General features: G+C 38.0%; 1 protein-coding gene across 1 annotated transcript in view; it reads left to right on the top strand.

The window, feature by feature from the left end:
- The window catches only part of LOC129764784 (serine/threonine-protein kinase 17A), a 315,248-nt gene extending 295,447 nt beyond the window's left edge, over positions 1-19,801 (top strand). Inside the window, exons 2-5 of the mRNA XM_055764266.1 lie at positions 5,549-5,761; positions 5,827-6,002; positions 6,068-6,386; positions 16,967-19,801. Of these exons, the coding sequence (XP_055620241.1) occupies positions 5,549-5,761; positions 5,827-6,002; positions 6,068-6,386; positions 16,967-17,810 (1,552 nt within the window). The 3' untranslated portion in view covers positions 17,811-19,801. The remainder of the gene's footprint in view (positions 1-5,548; positions 5,762-5,826; positions 6,003-6,067; positions 6,387-16,966) is intronic.
- Positions 19,802-24,388: the final 4,587 nt, after the last annotated feature.

Genomic DNA, 24,388 nt, shown 5'->3' with positions numbered 1-24,388 from the left:
GCATTTCGATCAGAAACTTGCCACGGAGGAAAATATTCGAAACAACGTCTGACAGTCATGTGTGTAACCAACATGGACGGAACCGATAAACTACCATTGCTGGTCATTGGAAAGAGTAAAAACCCACGGTGTTTCAAAAAGAAGAAATCATTACCAGTGAGTATACGAGAGTAACACCAAGGCCTGGATGACCTCTATTCTTTTTGAGAAATGGATTATGCAACTTGACGAAAGATTTTCCAAAGAAAATAGAAAGGTATTGATTCGGGAATTATGTGTAATGGGAATGTATCATACTTATATCTCTTTCTCCTCAAAGGAGGTCATGTTCATTGATAATTGTACAGCGCACCCAAAATCTCTCCAACCAAAGCTTAAATCGATAAATTTGCAGTTTTTTCCACCAAACTCTACTTCAGTAGTTCAGCCGCTGGACTTGGACATAATCAAGAACCTGAAACAGTACTATCGCCATGAATTAGTAAAACGAAGACTGCTAGAAATGGAGGATACAACGGTATTTTTTTCCTTTTTACATTCATGTTATTCAGCACTCATACTGTATTCAAATATACTCTAGGACCCTTCAGATATATCGGTATTGGATGCAACTGAATTACTTTCACGCTCTTGGATAAACAAGGTTAAATCTGAGACTGTTCAAAATTGCTTCAGGAAAGCCGGATTTTCCATAAATGATGATGATGATATTCCGCTGGCAGAATTAATGCGTCGTGAGCTTGCTGCTGTCGACAGTGCAGTACCATTCGATTGTTCATCGTCATTTGATGAATATTGCGAAATGGACTGATACCGATATACTGGAAAGTGTTGAAGAAGCTGAAAAAAAACGTTGAAAATAGTAGTCCTATGGAGTTAGAGGAGGTTCAGGAAGTTTCAGCTGATTGTTTTGAAATTACACCTTCGAACGTTAAATCGAACCTAAAGAATATGTCCGAAATATTGCAATCTACTGAAAATGTTCCCGTGAAACTATTTGAACATTTCTTTACGATTGAACAGTTCCTGCGTGATCGTTACAATTTAGTTTGAATTACATACATAATTAATATTTTCTTTGTTAACCTAGTTCCTTTTCCATTTCCAATTCCATTTTACAATAAAATTGGCCTACTAAACAAACATCCTATGTATTTTAAATTTATATTAAAATTTGAGAAAAGAATGTATAATAGTACATGCGCATTAGTACATATAGGGTAAATGTACTAATACACAAAAACAAATCAATTATAGTAATATCCTGTATACGCAATGGTATCAATTATAGTAAACCCCATGTACCATAATTGGTTTATTCCTAATTGGGTCATATTTTTAAGCCTTAATATTGGGACACTTACCCTAACATCATATATTTGCAATTTGTGGCATAAAAAAAAAATATGAAAAAATGTTCTGTATCTCGATACCTCCCTAACTCGATGGTCCCTTGGATATCGAGTTAGGGAGAGTTGACTGTAGTACGTTTTGAATGTATTTTGAATTTCATCTTGACAAAACACATGAAACACAGTGTAATTCGTAAAAAAACCCTAACATTGATTTGTGTAACGCAAACTACTCGGCCACGGGAGCCTAAATACTATCTGTTCGATGTTTCTTATTCTCATTGTACTCGTTGTCTGCTTGATTTTTGCTATGCTTGAGTCTTTTTTAATTCTATTTACTTTTCATGATAATCAAATTTTTCCTTTATTTGTGGCTTGTTCTTCTCATAATGATTTTTCCCTTTACTGGTTGTTTTTTTCTTACATATTCGCAATATGCCATTTTGTTCTGCATTCGCTCTTCTCTTGTTCTTTGTTTTTTTCCTTCCCACCTGATTCTTATTTTTTAATCTATCCATCCCTTTTAGTTTTCTCATAGATATTTTATTTTATTTTTTTCTGTAAACTTTCCGATCAAGGTTCTTCATTATTATAAAAGTGAATAGTGATATGTCATCTCTCCATTGTGACTTTTTCTTCTTTTTATTTCATTGTTTCTATTTTGTTTAGTCTTCCTTCTCTTTCTACGTTTCTCATTTTACTTTTTGTCTATATATTTTTCATCTGCTCGTTGTTTCTTATTTTTATTGTACTTCTCCTCTTCTTCGTATTTTCTATGCTTGGATCTTTATCTTTTACTTATCCTTTTTTTTGTTTTGTTGGGACTTTTCTCGATTTTTAATTCATTTTCGATCAGATCTTCTCATAACCATTTTTCTCTGCCTTGATCCCTAACGTATCCACTATGAGTTTATTCCGTTTAGCGGTACTCTACTGGGATTGGCACTTGTAGGGTCGCATTCTTCTTCTTCTTCTTCTTCTTCTTCAATGGCACTAACGTTCCTAGAGGAACTTCGCCGTCTCAACGTAGTATTACTTGCGTCATTTTTATTAGTACTTAGTTGAGATTTCTATGCCAAATAACACGCCTTGAATGCATTCGGAGTGGCAAGCTCTTGAATACGCGTGATCACAGTGCATGTCGGAGGAAATTTCTTTGACGAAAAATTCCCCCGACCAGAACGGGAATCGAACCCGAACACCCGGCATGTTAGTTATGACGCTAGCCACTCGGCCACGGGAGCACAAGTCGCATTGATATCGCTGAAATTTCAAGTGAAAAGGGATAAAAAATCCTAATTGTATTGTTTTTATGCGTGTTTTTTGCTGACTATGTTGATGCATTATTATAGGTTTTTATCATGCTATATAGTTTCTTTTATTCGCTGTATTTCATTTTGTTCTGCATTTTCTCTTCTTTTGTTTATTTTTTTCTTGTCTGGTCTTGGCTTTTATTTTATTCATTCCTTCATTCACTGTAATCTTCTTTCTCTATTCATATTTGTGTTTTCGATCTCTTAGATATATTTTTTAACTTTCCTTTTTCGTTCGTAATCTTTTTTTCGACCAACCTTTTCCATTATCGTCACTCAGCAATTCCACAGGAAAAAAGTTATATGATCTCTCAGAATTTCAGATTATTTGGCAGGGTTGTTCTTTATCGAATATAATTTGACCCGTTTTTCCAATTCGTCATTAGATTGGTCCTTCCAGGTTAGAAATGGAAATCGAATAAATGAGATATCGAAAAACGGCTATGTCACGCTTTAGATAATTCATTTTTACGAGCTGATAAAAAATTTCAGCCAAATCGGTCGAGTACATCCTGAGATATCGATAACACCAGTTGAAAAAACATGGTTCCGAGAAAAATGCGTTAAAAATTCGTACAGCAATACTATATCCTTTGAGCTGACTTCATACTTATGGCTATAACTTTCCAACGCAATCAAATGTCGAAAAATCCTTTTAGGAGAACATTTCTGAGGGCATAAGCTTCCCAAAAATTCAAAAAACAAAAATTCGATTTTTTCGATTTTCCAGACCGGGGTCCCCCTTTAAGAAAATAACCCGAATCCTAATTATGCCATTCGTGATCAACATTAAATTTCTTTTTTTCGCTTTAATAAGCGGCCTACTCACACGCGCAAATCATTCGTAAAATCAACTCTTTGCTTCTTTTAATAGGATCTTACTGATATCTTAAAACAAACAAAACAAAACATGAGAATGGGAATTAGCTGACACAGTCTCTCTGAAGAGCGATGAAAATCATATCAAAGATAGAAAAAAAAAATTACCGATGGCTTCATTTTTTTCACGTACCGCACAAAAAAAAATAAATTGCTTGAAAATAAACCGCGCAAAAATAAGTTTTACTGCAGCGATCGCAAAAAAAACGCACAAAAAAATTCTCATAAAAAACCCACATAAAACAGGTTTTACTGTAACAGTATATCTGCATTTTCAATGCTTGTACTCTAAGATATCGTGTATGTATAAGCTTTTGTAATCCTTGATAAAACCAAAAACTGTAAGAACCCTATATTTCGAGTATTTAGCATTATATCCGCCTTATATGAGCATATAAATTTATTCAATATACTATATGAGTATGTATTGTTGTTTAGTAGTGCTCAGGAGATACGTAGAGATGTAAGTCTATCGAGATGAGTCCTTTAAGGAAGACATTACAAAGAAAAAAAAACTAAAGTGGATTATATCTGTGATATAGCCACAAGGGTGGGTGACGAAGGCGCTTGAAATTGTGAATGATGTTTATGGCCCCAATACTGTAGTACCCAATTATGTACAATCATAGTTTCATTGATTCCGTTCGGTTATTCTTGATGCATAAGTCTCACCTCGCATAAGTAAAAATACCGTCAGAAACATACATAAAATCAGAGAAATAATCAAAGTGAGGTTAGCAGTAGTAACAACCTTGAAACAGATTTGATCCATTTGCCAAATTGGCAGTCCAATACATGATAAATACAGTCTTGAAGATTGCGTAAAAATAGTGGATTTGTGTGGTATATTTTACCACTCTTATTCTTTCGCGTTTGTGTCACATATCGGTTATTGTTTCATTTCGTTACCGTTTCTGTATACGGCTCTGTAGGACAGGTTTCGTTCTTCATGTCTCATTTCATGAATTGAATTCTTATTTTATCAATGTTTCTATTTCTATTTATTTGGATTTAATTAGAGTCCTATTTCAACACCTCATTTTTGTTGATGCTCCTATGCTTCTTGTATATATTTTTTCCTTTTTTTACATTTTTTTGTTATTCCATGACAATTTATTTTCAAGGTTTTATATTTTTTAATGATCCCCGTTTTCTTCCTACTCGTTCATTTTGTTTATTTTGTATTATTCGTACAAAGTTCTGTCATCTGTTTCATTACTTTTTGTTACGGGCTTAGAAACTATTCACAGTCAAGTCATAAAGAGAAAATTCGACGTCACTTAACTTAACACTCCTGTACTCGCGCGCAAAATCATAATTCGTATACTCGCGCACGGTTTCACAGTCGGTGCGTGTCTCTGTAATATGAATGCTATATTGTGAATTTTCAGGCGTTATTGGTATTTATTTAAAAAAAGGAGGTATAATTGAATGAAAAAACCAGAAAATTTGTTTTTTTCAACTTCATTCAGTTTTAGTAATCATTTAATTCAGCCTCCTCAACACTAAATTATTGACTTTCGGTCTGTCAGACCGTATGCGCGAGTATAGGTGGGTTAATGTAAGTGAATGCTTATGAAGCTCAGTTTATGATTAAGCCTAGTCCGAATTTGTAAAAAAATCAAATAGTATTCTTGGTTTTTTATTTCTAACACAACATTTTGTATTGCTTTATTTTCGCCATTTCTAACTTTTCAATGAGCGTTATTTATTCGTGTTGTTTGCTCTTGCTAACTTATGTTCCTTCTGGTTCTTTTTCATAGTCTTTTGTTTAGCACTGCTCAACTTACGCATTGTTTTTGAACCGTCTTGCTCCTAATCCATGTTTTTGAATTTAAGTTAATGTTATATTTTGGCCTCGGCTACGGTGAGACACATCTAGTTGTGGTCTAAAATTTCTCAGTTAATCCATAAGTACGGTTCACAATTCATGACGACAGAACCAAAAATTATACCCGCAGAACTTCACATATTGATCATCATCGTTTTTTCTTCCGTCCACAGGGGAAAGTACGGCATCGTTCGGCGAGCGGTGGACAAGAAGACCGGTGTCAACTATGCGGCCAAATTCTTGCGCCGCCGGCGTCGCGGTCAGTGCTGTGCCAAGGAGATAAACCACGAGATTGCGGTGCTGATGCTGTGCGCCAACTCACAACACATCGTGCGGCTGCATGCCGTCCACGAGACCCGCTCGGAGACGGCACTCATCCTGGAACTGTAAGTTATACTACAAACCGTGCGACAATCAAGAATTATACACTAAACAGGGCTTCATTTTTCAGTGCCACCGGCGGTGAACTGCAGACTATGATCGACAGCAAGGGCCAGCTTTCGGAGGCGAAAACACGTACCTGTATGCGAGAGATTCTGCGCGCCCTGAACCACCTGCACAAACAATCGATCGCACACCTGGACCTGAAACCACAGAACATTCTGCTTAGTGGAAATGACGTTGAAGGTACGTGAAGCGTCACATAAAGTAGTCTACTTTGTTATTTTATGCAAAAATAATCTAATCCACAGACGGTCTCAAGCTGTGCGACTTCGGTATCGCTCGTATCGTTGAAGATACAGGTAAGATATACGAGATACTTGGCACGCCGGACTACGTCGCCCCCGAGGTGCTGCACTACGAGCCGCTCTCGCTCCGCACAGACATCTGGTCCATCGGGGTGCTGACGTACGTCCTGCTGACGGGCTGCTCCCCATTTGGCGGGGACAACAAGCAGGAAACGTTCCTTAACATCACCAAATGCCTGCTCACCTTCCCGGAGGAACTGTTCGAGGACGTATCGGAAGACGCGGTCGATTTTATCAAGAGTACGCTCCGAATCAAGCCAAAGTGAGTGTGTTTGCTAGTTCATTGTTTTTTTCGACGTAGGACTACGTCTAACTGGAATATGTGGAGGGTAAAGTCTAAACACTGTATATTGGAGTGGCAATGGATTTATGGGAGAAAAATGACATTCCAATTACCAAACGGGACATGATTAAAAATGTTGACTCCGATTGCCACGAAAAACAACCCTATGCAAAATGAAAGCTCAATCAAACTTCATTTACTAGTGTCGTACAGCCGTCAAAGTTTGAGTTTTTTGAAAACCGTAAAATCACACAAGGGAGTAAAGGAAATCGGGATTTTCGAAAAAAAAAATTGATGCCAAATGTCTTCAAATTGCATGAAAGGTGTAGATCTAATGTCATCTCGAAAAAAATGACAAAAATCGACCCTTGAACGATGTGGATAGAGAAAATATTGCAGTTTAAGTCCCGCCCGTTTTCAATTTATTGAATATAAACATTCAATTCACGATTTCAGATCCCAAGGCTCACGATTCATTAGTCATGAAAGAGAGATGAATGATCTTTGTTATTTATTGACACAAAAAACTTGTTTGAATACTTTGAAAAATGCTTTGAAAGCCAACTTTTGAAATATCAAAAATCTGTAAAATAAGTACCCAACTTTTCATCGCCAGTAACGATTCGATGTAAAAAACCCTTTCTTTTATGCCGTTGGAGCAGTTGTTCGCACGTGAAAAAGCGGCGTTCGACGTCTCGTGGCTTCAATTCATACGGCACCCAATGTCCTATCTTTCGGATAATTTCATTGCTTTTAAACGATCGGATATGATTTGCTGAGCTCCTCCAAGTGTATCTGCAGGTTTTTGTTGCGTTTGTGACGGATCTTGATCGAGTAAAGCCTCCAATTCTTCATCTTCAAACTTTTTTGGCGGTCCAGAACGTTCTCCGTCTTCCAAGTCAAAATTACCACTCACTCAGTTTTCATACAGTTAGTTGGAGATTGTTTGTGTATGATTGAATCACACAAACAAATTGTTGATCTTATGCATTTTCAAATAGATAACGATGATGGGGGACAAATATATAATCGCCTGGAAATGCCTATTGTCGCCTCGTTGGGAAGAGAAATTATGCGAGAGCGCGTGCGAGTGTGGTTGTAACGAGCGCGCGCCGACGGAGGGGCAATCAATCTTTTTTACGCGATTATCTCGAAATTACGCGGTTTTTTTATGCGATTTGCTCGAAATCCCGCGATTTTTTAAAATTATTTCAACAATTTCGATGTAAGGGTGGCGCATAGGTCACGCAACCCATTTGCACAAAAAAACGTATAAAAAAATGTCTCACGATACAAAATCTTTATTCTCGAATAAAAACTATGGATGGGTTATACCTATGATATCTATAACCGCAAGGTTGACGTAGGACTGCCGTTGGCTTAGTAATAAATTGTATTTCTTCAATTAGCAATAATCTCACTTCGGATGTTCCTCATTGGGTACGATATCGCCGCTGCGCAGAGCTATCTTTTGTGTGTATTGATTAAATTATTGATTAAATTCGCGAATGACTAAAGCTATTTAGGAATTCAATTGCAAACAAATCCCAATTTAAGTCAATTCATGCATTATGGTAATAGTTATCGCAGCAAATAGTTATCAACATTTTGTCTAATTATCAAACGGTATGCGTAGAAGTTCAGTGAGCTGGCGCCATGAAGAGATATGCAGTCTTGATTAATCGAGCCAAAACGTTGCATTTGTACTCGCTTTTGTAGACCGTGATAGCAAAACGAATTCCGGAGTGTAAAAATGCTTGGGGGTATAAAAGTATTGCCGACTTGAATGTATCTGCATTGCCGATTTTCCAACTTCTTGGTTTCGGAAAACACATTCCGGTTTGCAAAAATGCAAGCGAGTACAAAAGTATCCGCTACTTGCATCTAATTCGCTATGACGATATCCACAGGCTCCATGGTTTTGAAGTCTGTGTTAGGTAAACTGACCAGACGTCCCGCATTTCAACAAAATGTCCGCGTAAGATTACGTCCCGCGAAACGTCCCGCATTTGGCAAAACAAACGAAAATGTCTCGCGATATCAATATATTTCAATATTACAATTTGATCATGTTGATTTTATTAAATGCATGAACCTCAGAAGACTCTTCTTTGGCAGATTCTTCAAGAGAGCTTCCAATTGATCATGTTGATTTTATTAAATGCATGAACCTCAGAAGACTCTTCTTTGGCAGATTCTTCAAGAGAGCTTCCAATGCATCCATAGATTAATACGTTGAGCTGGTTTCATCTCACCGACAATGGACTTTTTGTTTAGAGAGTGTCAAATGGAAACGACAGCAACAAAATTAGAAAATTATTTTTATAAAAGTCCCCTATTGATCCGAAGGGACCAACGTGAGTCAGACGAAAAGTTCATCTTTGGTAGGGGACCAGGGCTTCACGTGTTAAATAAGCCGGAAGAACCAGTGTATACGGGACAGGAAGAGGCAGGGTTGTTTGATGAAGTATCGTAAATGAAGCGCTTGGCGGCCTTACGGAAGTTGGCCGGAACCTCAACCATGGCCGATGAAAAGATGTATGTCGGCGTGTTCTTTTACCTTTTCGTGGTCGGCTATCTCTCCATTTTGGCCATTCGCTCAAAAGTTTTCTATCGGTCGCAGCTGGGGGATGTTGGAAAGGTTGGCGGTCTTCGCGACAATGTTTATCTCCAGCCGATCCATCCTCCAGTGATCTTTTAGCATAAAGGGCAGATCTCAGGTTCGGCATGAAGACCACATCACCTTCGCAACTTCCGGTAAGCACTTCGTGCTGTATATCTCCCAGTTCACCATGTGACTCGAAAGAAGAGCGGCTTGGACATTCCCTTCTCGATTGTTAGAGAATTACCTTCTTCGAGAACTTGATGTGGGTTGATATATTCGTCGCCATGGCTTACCTGTGGAACGTAAAGTATTCAGTCCCCTGCCATTCGTTGTAGACAAGTACGACAAGTACGTCTTGTCTTTCATTATGAGCACGGAAAGAAGTTTTTCACTTCTTTCACCGGATATCATTATCTTTTGTAGTTTTTTTTTCATCGCTATCCGAAATTAGTCCATTTTTTATTGCATTCGTTAACGCTAAAATCGATGAAAAATGGATTGGAATTTCCAAGCATTCCATTCGATAATTGGAAGAAAATTGTAGAATTTGAATCGTGTTTGCCAGGTTTAAATGCTCTGACTGAGTGAGTAATTTTCAGGCGTAAACAAAATCCGAAACACCGAAAAATTACAACTGAGTGCAGATACTTGTAAGAAATAATACAGATCAGGTTTAATTGCAAGGACACATGTTAAGAGTTTCACGAATAAATGAGACTCTCTAAACTATGGTTTATGTTCACATAACGTATATGCATAACGTTTTGTTTTTTGTGTCCCGCGTTAGACCTCTGACCATCTGGTCACTTTAGTGTTAGGGAAACATTCCAATTTGCAAAAACGTAAACGAGTACAAAAGTTCCCGCTGCTTGCATCTAATTTGCTATGCCAATTTCCACAGGCTTCATGATTTTGAAGTCGGTGTTATGGAAACATTCCGATTTCCAGAAACGTTAGCGAGTACAAAAGTTCACGCAGCTCATTTTTTCCTTCAGAGAGCGTTGCGTGACTTATGCGCCACCCTGTATTATAAAATAATATCCCAAGTAATAAAAGGCGGGATGATTTTTACTATTTTTTCGCTTGTGCGAATTTAGGAATATGTTCAGATTTATTGATGACTAGCTGACCCGGCGAACTTCGTCCCGCCCAAAATTATTGTTTTGATATGAATTCATTAGAACAAATTTCTAAACTTTTTCTCATCATAACATTGTTCTATGGGCAGATTACAACAAATACAACAAAATGGAGACAGCTCAAAGCGGGCCTTTCCTTCTTCGGATTTCGCGATTAGCAACACATTGGTCCATTTTTATTTATACAGGTCGGACTCGATTATATACAGACTCGTTTGCATGTGATTCGATTATCTACAATTTTGGACTCGATTATTGATATTTTTTTTTATATTTAAAATATGAGTCATTTTAAGAAAAAAAATTAGCCTTTCAATGTTAAGGTGAAATTTAAGTGGCTATTACATGTACAGTGGGGTAAAAATCGTGATTTTTGAAGATTTTGCTTGAATTTTCACCAGGAATTATTTATATCGATATTGCAGCGAAATGAAGAAAGATAGAAGTTGGGTGTCGAAGAACAAATTGTAGAGCGGTTAGAGAGCTTTTAATTGATAGAAACAGTCGAGTTTAATATAGATTTTAAGGATACAATCAATAATAACACATTAAAAATATTAACATTGAGGTTTTTCACTTCCAAAATGTTATTTAAATCCACTAATTTAGATGTTCCACTACTATATCCTATACTAAATTTTCTCATCTTTCAAATGAAAGTAACAGAATCGTCTTCCATAGCGTACTTTTAAATGTAGAACCAGTTTGAGGTAACAGAGTCCCAAACAAAAAAAAAGTTCTATAACTCATTGTCATTGTTGAAATTTCAACATATGCGTAGAAGGATTTTTTACATAAAATACGATCGTCTATCACCTTCTGAGAGAATCTGGATAAATTTTTTTTTCATGTGAGAAAGATGTTTTCTGACTTGAGGAGGATGAATCAAAATTCAAATTCTTTTTTTAAATTAAAAAAACAAAACATACATGCATAAAAAACGAATAATAAAAGAAATTTTTTTTGACTCGATTATATACAGTGAAAATAAATCCGAAACTGTATATAATCGAGTCGGCGCTGTATAGATAAAATATATAGGAATGCGTTATTCCGCCTGAAAATCCATTTCCACTTTCGAAAAAAGATCAATTTCGTTCGCAAATATCGAATAGCCTAACAACGCTTATCATGATGTAATTTTCGACCATATGGGAATTCAATTTTCTGAATTTTTCGAGCTTCCTTCATGGTTTTCCGGTTTTTTTTTCAATTTTTCTCTCCGCTGTATTGATTTACGGGAAGAGACGAATACAACAAAATAAAGTAGGTTAAAATCAGATCATCTCTTTTTCGGGTTTTCCGCTTACGAACAGATTCTGCCTTCCATGTTTATTTATATAGATTATGATCATGATACACTCTGTCCAACTTCTATAAGACCAGGTGATGATCTTGCTGCTTTGTGCCATTATAACTAAATAATGCTTCAACTTATATTCTAGTGTGTTGGTATTGGTGACTACCATACACTGCATGATTTTCATAATGTGTGTGTGCAAGCGCTAAGCGTAAACCAAAGGTTTTGTATTTTTCAAGTGTCCAGTTTGTATAAGACCAGTTGCATTTTTCGTTGTTTTAGTTGTCTTGATCAATAATTCTGGAAAATGCCGTAGAGAAAAGTGCTCACAGAAAAAGAAGAAAGACAAATCGATGCTTTTTACCACGAAAATGTTGGTATCAGAGAAATTGTTCGTCGGATTGGATAATCCCATTAAGTAGTGCTCAATTATTTGGATAAGGAGAGAGCTTCACGTAAATCGAAGCTCTCTGTCCGGGATAAGCGCGGAAACAAGCCTCGAAAGGCCTCGAATACCTTAAAAATCGCTTATGCAAATAAAGCAATATTTGAATTTGTTTCTCGAGTGACAATTCGTCAAGTTTTAATAAAAAGTCCTCACATAAAGAGGGCTTAAAAGGTTAAAGCTCGTAATCATACATCATCTCACATCGGAAGACTTCTGAGTTTTGCCAAAGCTCACATGAATCGACACTGGGGCATGGTTTGTTATGACAAAGAATTCTTTCAAAAGAATACATTTACTATATACCATAACGAAAAGTTCTTCGATGTATAGGTTATCTTCAGTGACGAAAAAAAAGTTCAATTAGGATAGTCTTGATGGTTTCAACGGGTACTAGCGTGATTTACGGAAGAAGGAACAGTATTTTTCAACCAGGAATTTTGGTGGAGGCTCGTGCATAGTTTGGGCGGGATTCTGTGCAACCGGAAAGCTCAAGACAGCTTTCATATCATTCAAGGATTACATGTTCTGGAATCCCCTCACTTACCGTTTTTGCGTGGATATCGTCACAAAAAATTCACATTCCAGCAAAACAATGCTACTATTCATATCAGCAAGGAAACTAAGCAATGGATTAAAGACCACAAACATAATTTTTTGGACTGGTCGGCTCACTCTCCAGATTTGAATCCTGTTGAAAATCTTAGGGGATCCTTGTACGCAAAATCTACACTGAGGGAAAACGGTACACCACGATTGAAGAGCTCAATGTCGCAATTTCGGAAACATAGAAACATATCGAGAAATCCGTTCAGCAGAATTTGGTAAATTGTATTCCAACACGAATTTTCCAGGTTATTAGTCGAAATGGCCAGGTGGCCAATTATTGACATGTAAATTAGCCGATTGTTTTGAATTTTTCATTGATAATCCTTATGAATTTTGAAGTGGTATTATGGAAACTGGACAGCTGAAATTATCATATTTAAGCACAATAAATAAACAAACAACTCTTTTATATACTTTAATCTAAGCATTCATTCTAATGTATGAATGTATCTTGTTGAAATTCTAGCTGTTTGTGTTGCAACGAAGTAGAATCAGGGTGGTCTTATACTGCCGTAATCTCGCAAAGTGACGCAAGCGCCAAAATTGACATTTTACTTTTTTTGTTATGGATCGATAAAGAATACCAAATGCTTTCAAACACCTGCAAAGTTTTACAGAAATATGAAAAAATGACCCCGTAAAAACCTAAAAACGAAGTGGCGCAAGCGCCATTTCCACTGTGATGTGGCGCAAGCGCCATTTTCCCTATGGTGTGACGTAATTTGATTGCGATGCGAAGTGATTTTTTTATCTGATCTGATAGCATAAGATGGGTTAGCAGGGACAGCAAATTTGACATAACAACATCTAAAAAATGTCAGCATAATGAAAAATGTCAGCATAATGAAAATCACGTTTCCGAAAAGCTCGCCATGCCAAATATTTGTATCCAAAACAGTCAATCCCCATGCAGTGCTACATTTATAATAGTAATTTTGTTTCAGAACTACAAATCATGTACTTTGCTCTGTTTATAAATTTCGTCAAATATTTGAATTCATCAAATCAAATTCATCTCAAAGGAAAAAAATATCCTAGGTCGATCACATATTGCACATAAAAATTGTAACTAATTAGTTTAGACTCATCAATTCAATTGTTGATTACCAGAATTGATGTCTTTTGATGGCAATGATGTCTTCTATCCTCAGGTATCAAGGGACAAAGGTTCTTGACGCTGTTTATTTTCCCATCTGCTCAATTTCTCTTTCGGATGGATCGAAACTGAGTGTTGATTGAAAGGTAAATGTCGGATTTGGTGAAGAGCTGCATTTTTCTAAATTCTCCATCGAAATGCATCTTGTAACAAAATTCAAAACATCCTCGCATAAACTGTATCTGCTTTACATCGGATGATTTTGGACGGCATTATCAAATGTTTTCAATGTTGGAAAAATTGGATTGGAAAAAGTTGGTGCTGTCCATAATTGTTACAATCGGGTTCTCAACTATGTTAGCCTGTTCAACGCATGTTACAAAATCGAAAAAAGTGTAGAACTTTTCTCCCTGATGCTTTCTCATGCTCCGCTCAAAGGCGGCATTTTGGAGAAAATAAATGGAAACAGATTCTCACATGCTTTGAAGGATGAACGCCAATCGATTGTGGAAACAGCGATTAAAATTTGCAGTTTCCACAACAAACTGGCGTTGGTAACATAGCTTAAATAAAATGACATTTTTTCAAAAATCAAGCCGATGGCAATGTTTTTCCATCAAGTGAACACAATTTTTACGGATCAGATTTTCGTAATGTACGCGTAAGCTGGTTATACCTGCAATTTTACAAATAGTCTAGTACTGAAAATTCTTCCCTCTGGCGCTTGCGTCACTTTGCAAGATTACGGCAATATAGTAGTTGAACAGAGTGTATTTTGAATAATATTTTCTGTTTCCGTTCATGTTGTTCTTTGGGACGTTGTTTTTGGGTGCGTTGAAGGTGTAAATTATCGAAGAGATACTAAGAAACTACTTGGATATTCAATAAGTAAAATGTTCCAATGCTGCTCTAGACAACGATCAATTAAAAGTACATGTGAATGCTGAGGGTATGAGAGTAGCACTATCTGTTTAAATTGGCGTTTTATTGCTTTGCAATCCTCACTCACTGAAAGCATTCATTCATCGGTGCTTATCAATGCCACCATATGTTTGAAGTAAAGAAAATTTAGTTCATAAATTTCTATAATTTTCGTTCTCACCGTCAATCACCTACATTTACAAGGCCGACGTGTCTTGGATACGAACCTTTTTTGCGACCCGCGACACCATAATAAAGGTATGTTTGTGGCCCCTATGAAAGAATTGTAGGAGGTTGTGTTCAAGACACGGCCGCATTGTTGACGTAGAACTACGCTGTAGTTTAATTCAAGTCGCTTGTTTATAACTGTGGATATTATTTTATAATGCTACGAAAATTTTGAAATAACCCTTCTACCAGTTTGGTCGGCCAGAAATGTTTTTTTTATTGTAGAATCATTTGACGATAATTGTTTGATGATTGATTCTTGGGCTCGCAGAACAATACAAGCTCGAGATAAGCGCAGCTGTCATCCTTAGTGGAGAATGTTTTGCTACTGGCAAGCGAAACCAAATCACATACAACATTTCAGAACGACATTCACTTTCTTGGTGACTAAATAAACGAAATAAACTCTATCTGTTAATCTCAACAACCTCGAAAAGAGTAGCACTGCGTCATTATGATCAAGATTAGCGCAAATGCAATCCTAGTTGAAAGCAGTTTTGCGACTGGCACGCGAGCCCAAATAAATCAATAACTTAATATAACTTATTAAATAATTTGGTATTCCCCTAATCTTTTTTTGGTGCACAACCTTAACACCTGCTTCACCATAGCGTCAGTTCAATACATTGATGACAAAAAACAAAGACTGTTAACTGCTTGGAAAAAGGCTGAATATTTGCCTCAGCAGAGATTCATTACCCATTCATTATTCATACCCTAGCGTAAATATTTCCCTCCAGCTATCTCCCCTCCTTGTTTATATTTATCATTACGACTGCATCATTTGCAACACCAAACAAATAATCAATCATAGCATAAAAAATTAGGCGATAGTTGCATCGTTACAGGGCCAATGCACACGGAAACAGATACAAATGGGGTTTCAGCGTAGCGAAGATGCATTATTTTCACGTACGGGTTATGAAGCACGCACGTACGCATACAAATATCTATATATACGATGGCTTGAAGCAACTAAATATACATACATTTATCTCCGTTTTGCGCTCTTCTCAACAGAAGCCCTTTCTGTTAATATTGCCAGTCTAGATTAGCTTATCTGTCATCCTTTGTGGAGAGAGTTTTCCTACCGTCATGCGAAACCAAATCACTGACAAAATTCCAGAACATTTATTCTCTTGATGAGCTGACGATAGCCTAGCTTGATGATTATCCACACAATTGTGTAACTCAGAACTTTAATGCAATGGCGTCAGTTTGATGCAATGATTGCAATGCCAGAGATATCAGCGAGTGAGTAATTTGGTCGCGTCCACAGCTCAATCCGAAACGAAGACATGTGATGACGCAAAACAAGGAAGAACAAGCGATATTCATTGCTTTGAATACAGAACGATACTGAAAGTTTGCTTTCCTTCCTTGCTTGAGACTTTAAACTTCTTCAGTTCATTCGTCTCTAACCTTCAAAAAGGCCCTTGGAAAACTTTATCCATAATATTAATCCTTCACCCCCATTGCCTTGAGAAAGGCATTCGATCCTTCGCCGTCCAGCTCGCCCAGCAACGATGTTGTTCAGTTTATTTCCTCACGAAGAATGAAGTTTGCCTCAGCAAGATCCACTGTTTTTACTCTAGCCAAATATTCCCCTTCGTTCTTTTTCTTTTCCTTTGTTCACGGTGACTTCACATCTTACGATTTCCCCTTCGTTGCTCGTCGATAAGTTGCTCGTTATTGACAGTTCTGTTCGAAAAGCACACAAATCGACAGAACAAATGTATGAGGAAATGGGAATGCTTCAATTTTCATCAATTTAAACCATATGTAGACTATGGGATTGTAATGTATAGCATATCAAACAAATCTTGGGGAATTTCCGACTCGTTTGGTATGTAAATCGCCAGAATTCGTTCACGGCAAAAATAGTTATTAACGCTAACTTTGTTTCATAAAAACGTGACCTGTTTTCTGATTTGGCACCCTTAATGAAAGACGTAGTTCTACGTTAAAAGGTTGAGTACCGCTGCTGTATAGTATAAAGCATCGAAGTTGAAGTTATTGATTCATGCAAGCCGGAGAATACATTAATATCCGCAAATGCGGTTACGAACACAACAGTCATTCCATCAAATATTCAATAAATACAAACAAATATTAAGTCAAAGGTAGTCCTACGTTAACCCTTCGGTTATATCATACATAAAACATACCCATTTTCGTAAGTTCCATTGATTTTCACATCTTTTTTGTTATTTTAGGGAGCGTCCCACCGTACAGACTTGCCTCGAGCATCGGTGGCTCACGGAGGACACCGTGAGCAAGGCGAGCGAGGTACTAACCGCCTCCGTCATCAAACAGCTAAAGTCAGAAATTGCGGAACAAATTTCTTGCCCAATCATCAGTCCGGATGCTGTAAAAGTGTCTTTTGTAGAGGAGCAATCCACCGAAGCACCGGTATACATCAATGGCCATCATAAGACCAACGGAGTTCATGTGGAGGAAAAGAAAGATGAGTACCAAGCGAAACCCGCAATAAAAGAGGAAGACGATGATGCGGAGACCAATAAGGAGAATCTCCTAGTACAAAGCAGCCCTATTCAACCGGCAGCCAGTGTGGTTGAGCTGGTAAGTGTCTCGCTGTTTCCGGATGCTCCAACTACGCCTAAGGTTAGTCGGAAGGCACCACCTTCTGAGCAGCAGCAAAACGGTCAGTTGCATCACAACAATCACCACGGTCACCATAATCACCACCACCACCATCATCATCACCATCACCTCCACCATCACAGCCACAATCACAGCAGCAACAATGGGGGCGTGGTGATGGTAAGCAGCAGACAAACGACGACGACGACGACAACTTCCCACCAGTCCGTCAAGGCATACGTACAAAAGTTCCAACAGCAGCAGCACCAGGAGTCGACGACGGCGTTGATGCTCCCCATGGAGAACGGTTTCTGCGCAGCGGCCGCCACTCTATGCTGTCTCAAGTGCACCGAGGAGACGACCACAGGAGCGGCTGCCGCTGGGCTGGCTGTAGCCGTTGCCACCGTTGCCACGAGGAAAACGCTCCAGTGTGGCGACAAGGGTATCATTTGCTGAGAACCGGCCCCCGGCGGGAGATCACTTACCGGCGGCGGCGGCGGCGGCGGCTGGAAAAGCTAGTGTTTGTAGTGCCCTCACAAAAGCACAAAAGGGGGTGTCCCCGGAATTGATTCTGGCGATTTGGCATAGGTGTTAGCAGGTTTCCCGCGCTGCGGGAAATCGAATTCGATAGTACTTAAGGTGAGGGGAGTGATCTTCGAACGGGAGACGAAGAATTGTTGTTGTGCCAGAGCGCTTCTCCAATCGGAGGAGAAGTATAGGAATTTTGCCGAGCGAATTGTTAGAATCAGTTCACTCAGTGTCACACACACACACACAAACCGGAAGTCTACTGGTAGGTATCGTGCTACCAGCATTGAGGATTCTTCAAAGCCGATTGAAGTGTTTTTTTTAGCCTGTAAGAATTTAGATAGGCAATAAGGTATACCTATTATTGTAATTTGTTCTATTTTGTAAGAGCATTTCTATTTTGAATTTCTTATCCTTTATTTAATACAAACCCATAAACAAACAACGAGAGAACTGGATGTCTCCGTTCTGAAGTGAAAACGCGCATACATTCTTCATGAGGCGTGGCAAATATGGCAAGTGTCGTAATTGAACAATCGTAACATGTTTTTATCATCATGAAATTTGTGTAGCAATAAAGTAGCTATTCTGTTCTACTTAGTCAGTTTTCCACTACGATATCGGTAATAGAGCGGCGTAGAAAAAAGCGAAGGTTGTGCGTTATTAATACATATATCCGCGAGATGCGATCGAATGTTTGTTATTGTAACGTTATTGACAAAGCAGCTCGAAGCTTATCTCGTTGTCAGGATAATCAAAATGAATGCAGTCAACAGACCAACAAGCCTTCGTTTGTATCTCTTCCAAAAAGCTGCAAATAACGCTTACATTTTAGCTTCTTATAGATATAAAAAAAACAATAGACAAATTGAATAAATGTGAAAACGCAAAGTTAGAAGATTTGTTCCAGAATACATATTCCCAACCAAATCCGGTGCCTTGGACAAAAGTGCATCGTAGTTCGTGTTGGTTGAAGCCAAGCAAAAAAATAAAACAAAAACTTTATCCCTAACGGCCAAATTAATCGCGTAGGTACTCTCCACCTGTTGTTAAAGAGTTCTCGCTCCTTTTTAAAGTGTATAACATCATCGGTCCTAGCTTCTATCGTTACAAAATATTGCGAAACAAAAAAAAATTATTGTAAAGCAAGCAAACGCTGAAATGTTGTTAACAGGTTTGATATAAATAGTTTATACAAGACACATTATCATTATTGGATTGCGTGTGCGTGTGTGTGTTTGCGCGTCGAGCGTTTGTAAAACAAATATGTAAATAACGTGTGATGTGGTTGTGACTGAAAGTATGTGTTCAATTTTGTACATTTTTATTTTATTCCGTTAATTTAATGTTCGGAAATTCGATTTGTAATAAAACAGATAGGCTGCTGCGCGACTGGAGCGGATTCGATTTAGTGAGATTAAGTTTTACCGGCCCACAGTGCTTTTAATTTATTTTTCGTTTTACTTTTTTTCGTTTCATATTTAGATGTAGAAAACCTTAACCAATTGGGCAAACTGAATATGTGGAGATTTTTCAAATTTATACCTTTCTGGCAAATCTTCTCATGCTCTCAACCAGCAATTGCTTAAGTTTTTAATATGAACTTTTATTTTATTCTTCTCTTTTTTGGTTTTTTTTTATTACATGTTATGTTCAGTAACATTCGTTTTAGTTTAGACAAAGACTATGAAACAATGAACACAGAGTCCACACTTTCCCGCCTGCAAAACTGAGTTTAATTAATTATTCTACCCTAGGTGTTAAGGAACGAAAAAGACAAGAAAAAAAAACAATTGTGGATTACGGAAAGAGCGCGAGCTGAACAGAATGTGCGGACACATATGTGTAATATGTATTTGTTGTGGTTAGTAATTGCAGCAGGGAAAGAGGAATAGATTAATGTACATTGCGAAAATAAATCCAGCGCTTGTTTTGGACTGCAGCTAAAACTACCGAACGTTCCTGGGTTCACGATCAGTGTCATTGTGATTTGTAGAATGCTTCTATTTTTCCCGTAAATGCCCGTTTTTGAAAAACTGTTTTTGATGAAATTTTAGATAATATCACATGACAATTTAAGAGTGTTTTTTGTGTCAGTGTCATTTTCGTTGTTTTGATGTGTATTGAAGCATTCAAAGTTGGAGTTTCCCGCAAAAGTAGCAAAGTAAACATAACCTACACCTGAACAGTAATGGGTTAATAAACATTTTCAGGATTAGGATCTTTTCAGGGCATATAGTCACAGTAACTGGCCCTCAAACATATGAAACTGTCAGTGACAGTTCAAAGTAGATAGAAGAAGAAGAAGAGGGATCTTTTTAGGTTTTCGTATGTTCCACAATTGAGGTCTTAAAAGCTCCCCTATCAAGAATCTGCGCCATTTGCTTTTTGACGTAGGACTACGTCTTTCATTTCTATACCGGGGTGTAAAATCAAAGTTTCGAAAACGAAAGCGTTACGCCGGAGACCGAGATTTTGAGCGTTAATAGCTCTTAAACAACTGAACGAAATGGTAAGATAAACACTTCATTCGAAAGATAAAATGTCTACGCGTTATATACTTGTTACTTTTTCATCCAAAAACTTGTTTCAATAGCCTTAAAATTGCTTTCAAAACAGGCTATTGAAATCACCTATCGGTATATAAGCGAGCGCCGCTCGTAAACCCATTCAGTTATAATTGAACAGCGATTGGAGCATGTTGTCGCTGTTGTGGTGAAGCTAACTTCGTTTATCCTGAAAGCGCTGATGAATGGTGTCACCAAGAGCCTGTTTGTGCACCTTAGGCCAGAAGGGAATCCATCAGGAGGAGAGTGATGCCACGGTTCCGCTTGAAACATCGGAGCAGCCGCCACATACACGCGCGGAACCCTCGTTGCTATCATCGTTGCTGAAAAATAATCTGCCAGTTCCCCTGGGAATTGAAAAATACATTCATGCGTAAGAGTTTATTTTAATGTTTTCTATCCACACAACACTGAAACCAAATACATTTGGTTTTGTGATTTTTCAATCAATCGCAATTGACAGGAAAGCTTCTGAATATTATTTTTCCCCATCAGTAGAACATTTTCGTATCCAATATTGGATGCATAACATGAAAAACGGAAAATGTTTCACATCGCGAAAATCATGTAATTTTCGAGCGACTATTTGCTTCCTACTCATATAATGCAAATATATTTCGTTTAGGATTTTTCAATCAAGTGCGATCAACGTAAGACCACGTCTTTCGGCAATTTAATAAAGGTGCAATAAATCTTTAGGAATTCTCTACTCTACGCGCACTGGCAAACGATGTTTACTCAACAATTTCTCAAACGAGAAATGGGTGTTGTGAGAAAGGATTAGCGAACGCAAAAACGACAAACGGGAGAAAGAGATGTTTGGAGGTTGAAGGAAATTGGCAGAAAACATCTTAATTTAATCTTTCGAATAATGTGATTCATACCACTTCGTTTTGCCAGAAAGATATTATTAATGCTCAAAGGAGGAATCGAGTCCTCCGAGGAAATTACCCAGCGCAAATTAGAGTCGACTATCGATTGCGGCATTCGTACACAAATAATTTTATAATGCAGTTTCATCAAAGTGATTTCTTCGACATGGGGGAATATTCACTACATCATGTCATGTATTTCATATTCTTCACTATCAAATCCATATCGATGGCACCTATCGGTATCGAATTATCATCGACACCACGATTTTCACTAAATGCTCCTTTCAGTTCGGTCTGCGAAAAACAGGAAGTGGGTTATACCTATGGTATAACCGCAAGGGTGACGTAGAACTCTCGTTGATTTAGAGATCATTTGTTTGAAGTTGAATCTAAATCTATTCTGAATGAATGAATAAATGAATATTTGGGGGACTTCGAAAACGAGAGCGTTACGTTGGAGGTTCAAGGTTTTTTCTTTGCCTACCACTCCTTGAACTAATCTGGGAGGAGACTACTTTCTTTTTTTACGTACTTTGAGCGTGACTAGTGAGCCATGAGCAAGAATTATAGGTGGAGCCGATGGTAGTGTTTACGACCGTAGTGTGCGTGATAGCAAACGCTGTCATAGCTACTTCTCGAATCGTGACGTCAATATTTGTGTTTACATTCAATTTCCGTCCACATCTATGTAAGAACGCTATTTTCAGTAAATTTGTCATCTTCATTGGTTGATCTCTCATCTTCATAGAAATAAACAAATTTTTTATTTTCGCGAAAACTTGACGATATTTTCAAGGCTCACAGTGTCGGTGCATGTGATTTGAAAAAAAAGGTACAATTAAGCAACATTTCATTTAAATTTCCCTTATCCCTTCAATGATGAAAATAAATCACAATACAATTATCATCTATTAAAAACTAATAATTTATAATATTTTATGAGCAATTTTGGATCATAACATTGTGAAACCGTTTTCTAAACATGTTTTGTTTCTTCCATATTCATTTCATATTGAACGCAAATAATGACGACACAATATTTTGTTTACCAATATAAGTATATTTTGCCTACTGCTCCATCTCATATGTAGCTCATTGACTAACGAGGATGACTGATGCACTAGTCCAGTCCAAGGCGTCTATACCAGGTGAAACAATCATATGAAATGCACTTTCAGCCATATTGGAATTGCTGTCGGTATTGTTTACAAACAGCTCTGGTGAATATCTCTACCCGGTCGGAAGAACAGGAAAATCATTAGAACGCTGCCGGCGGCTCTCTACAAACTGCTACGACGGCTACGATGCTTATTCGAACGATGCCTACTATGTTTGGCTTTTGCGAATTTATGTGAAATAGAAGGGATGGTTTTGTAGAATGTCATTCTCATTCAGTTCATCCACTACTCTCGCATGTGAAAATGCAAAAATGGCGTATCCTAGTAATAACAAAACAAATAACCCCCGCTCTACAAACCGTAATCCCCTTCTTATTGAAGTGATGATGTTGCTTCACCTGTTTTACATTCATACAGGGTTTTCCAACTTTAAATTCCGAAAGTAAATTGACATAAAACACACTTGAATTCGAATTTCGATGAAACTTTTATTTCAAATTAAAGTTTGGTTTATGCCATTATGTGTGAAATACAACATCATTCAAATGTCCACCTAGGGCTTCCTTGCACACCTTGATCCGGAACAGGTAATTTTCGATGACTTTTCGGCACATATGGGGCGGTATTCCGATCATAACTTCACGAATGTTGTCTTTCAAATGTTCAAGAGTTTGCGGAGAGTTGGCATAGACACGGTCTTTCGCATAACCCCACGAAAAAAAGTCTAGCGGGTTCAAATCGCATGATCTGGACGGCCAATTGGCATCACCAAAACGCGAAATTATGCGTCCCTCAAATTTCGTTCGCAATATGGCCATGTTCGGTTGTGTTGTGTGGCACGTGGCGCCGTCCTGCTGAAACCACATGTCATCCGTATTCATCTTCAATTTGTGGCAAAAAAAATCGGTTAACATGCGGCCATAGCGCTCACCATTCACAGTTACCGTCTCGCCGTCCTCATTTTCAAAGAAATACGGCCCGATGACTCCACCAGACCATAATGCGCACTAAACAGTGACTTTTGACGGATGCAATGGCCTCTCAACAATCACGTGTGGATTTTCTGAGTCCTATATACGGAAATTTTGGGTGTTCACATAGCCACCGAGCTCGAAATGTGCCTCATTGCTAAAAAAAATTTGATGCGAAAATTCAGCATTTTGCTGCTGTTGTTCGTTCACCCAATCGACGTATGCCCGACGCATTCCATGGTCACCACGCTCTAATTTATGTACCAGTTGGACTTTATATGGATGTAGGTGCAAGTCCAAATGCAAAATTCGCCACAATGATGTGTTTGACAAGCCCAATTGCTGAGCACGCCGTGGAATCGAAACATTCGGGTCATCCTCCACACTGGCAGCAACAGCAGCAATATTTTCGGCCGAACGCACATTACGATGATGCACAGGTTTGGCAATATTCGCTACGGATCCAGTTTGTTCGAATTTACGCACTACATTAGCGATTCTGTGCTCTGTAGGCCGTCCATGACGACCAAAATCCGTCCGTAATGCTCGAAAAACATTTGCCGGTTTTTCATCATTTTTATAGTACAATTTAACAAAATTAACACGTTGTGCGATGCTAAAACGATCCATATTGTAAAATGGCAGACATTCAACTAACAATATGACGCTTTGGTAGACAGCTATGTCAAACGGTTGTCAGCGCAGGGCTGTATACTTTCGGAAGCCCGAAATGGAAAACCCTGTATAAGCGCCTTAGTCCAGTCAGTGGTTATTTTAACTGACGCGACTAATGAATACAAATCTGCCTCTTCAACTGATTTCAATTCACACTTCCATTTCCCCTTGACCCTAATTTAATACCCGCGTTATCTGTAAATCTTATTTTTACCTCCATATAAAGAGGAACGAAAACTTGATTTCTGATGCAAAAAAGTAGTTACCCCATCAATGGACGGTTTATTTTCTACCCATCGT

Source organism: Toxorhynchites rutilus, chromosome 1 (assembly GCF_029784135.1).
Source record: "Toxorhynchites rutilus septentrionalis strain SRP chromosome 1, ASM2978413v1, whole genome shotgun sequence".
NCBI classification, from domain to species: Eukaryota; Metazoa; Arthropoda; class Insecta; order Diptera; family Culicidae; genus Toxorhynchites; species Toxorhynchites rutilus.
This window is presented reverse-complemented; position numbering and strand designations above follow the sequence as displayed.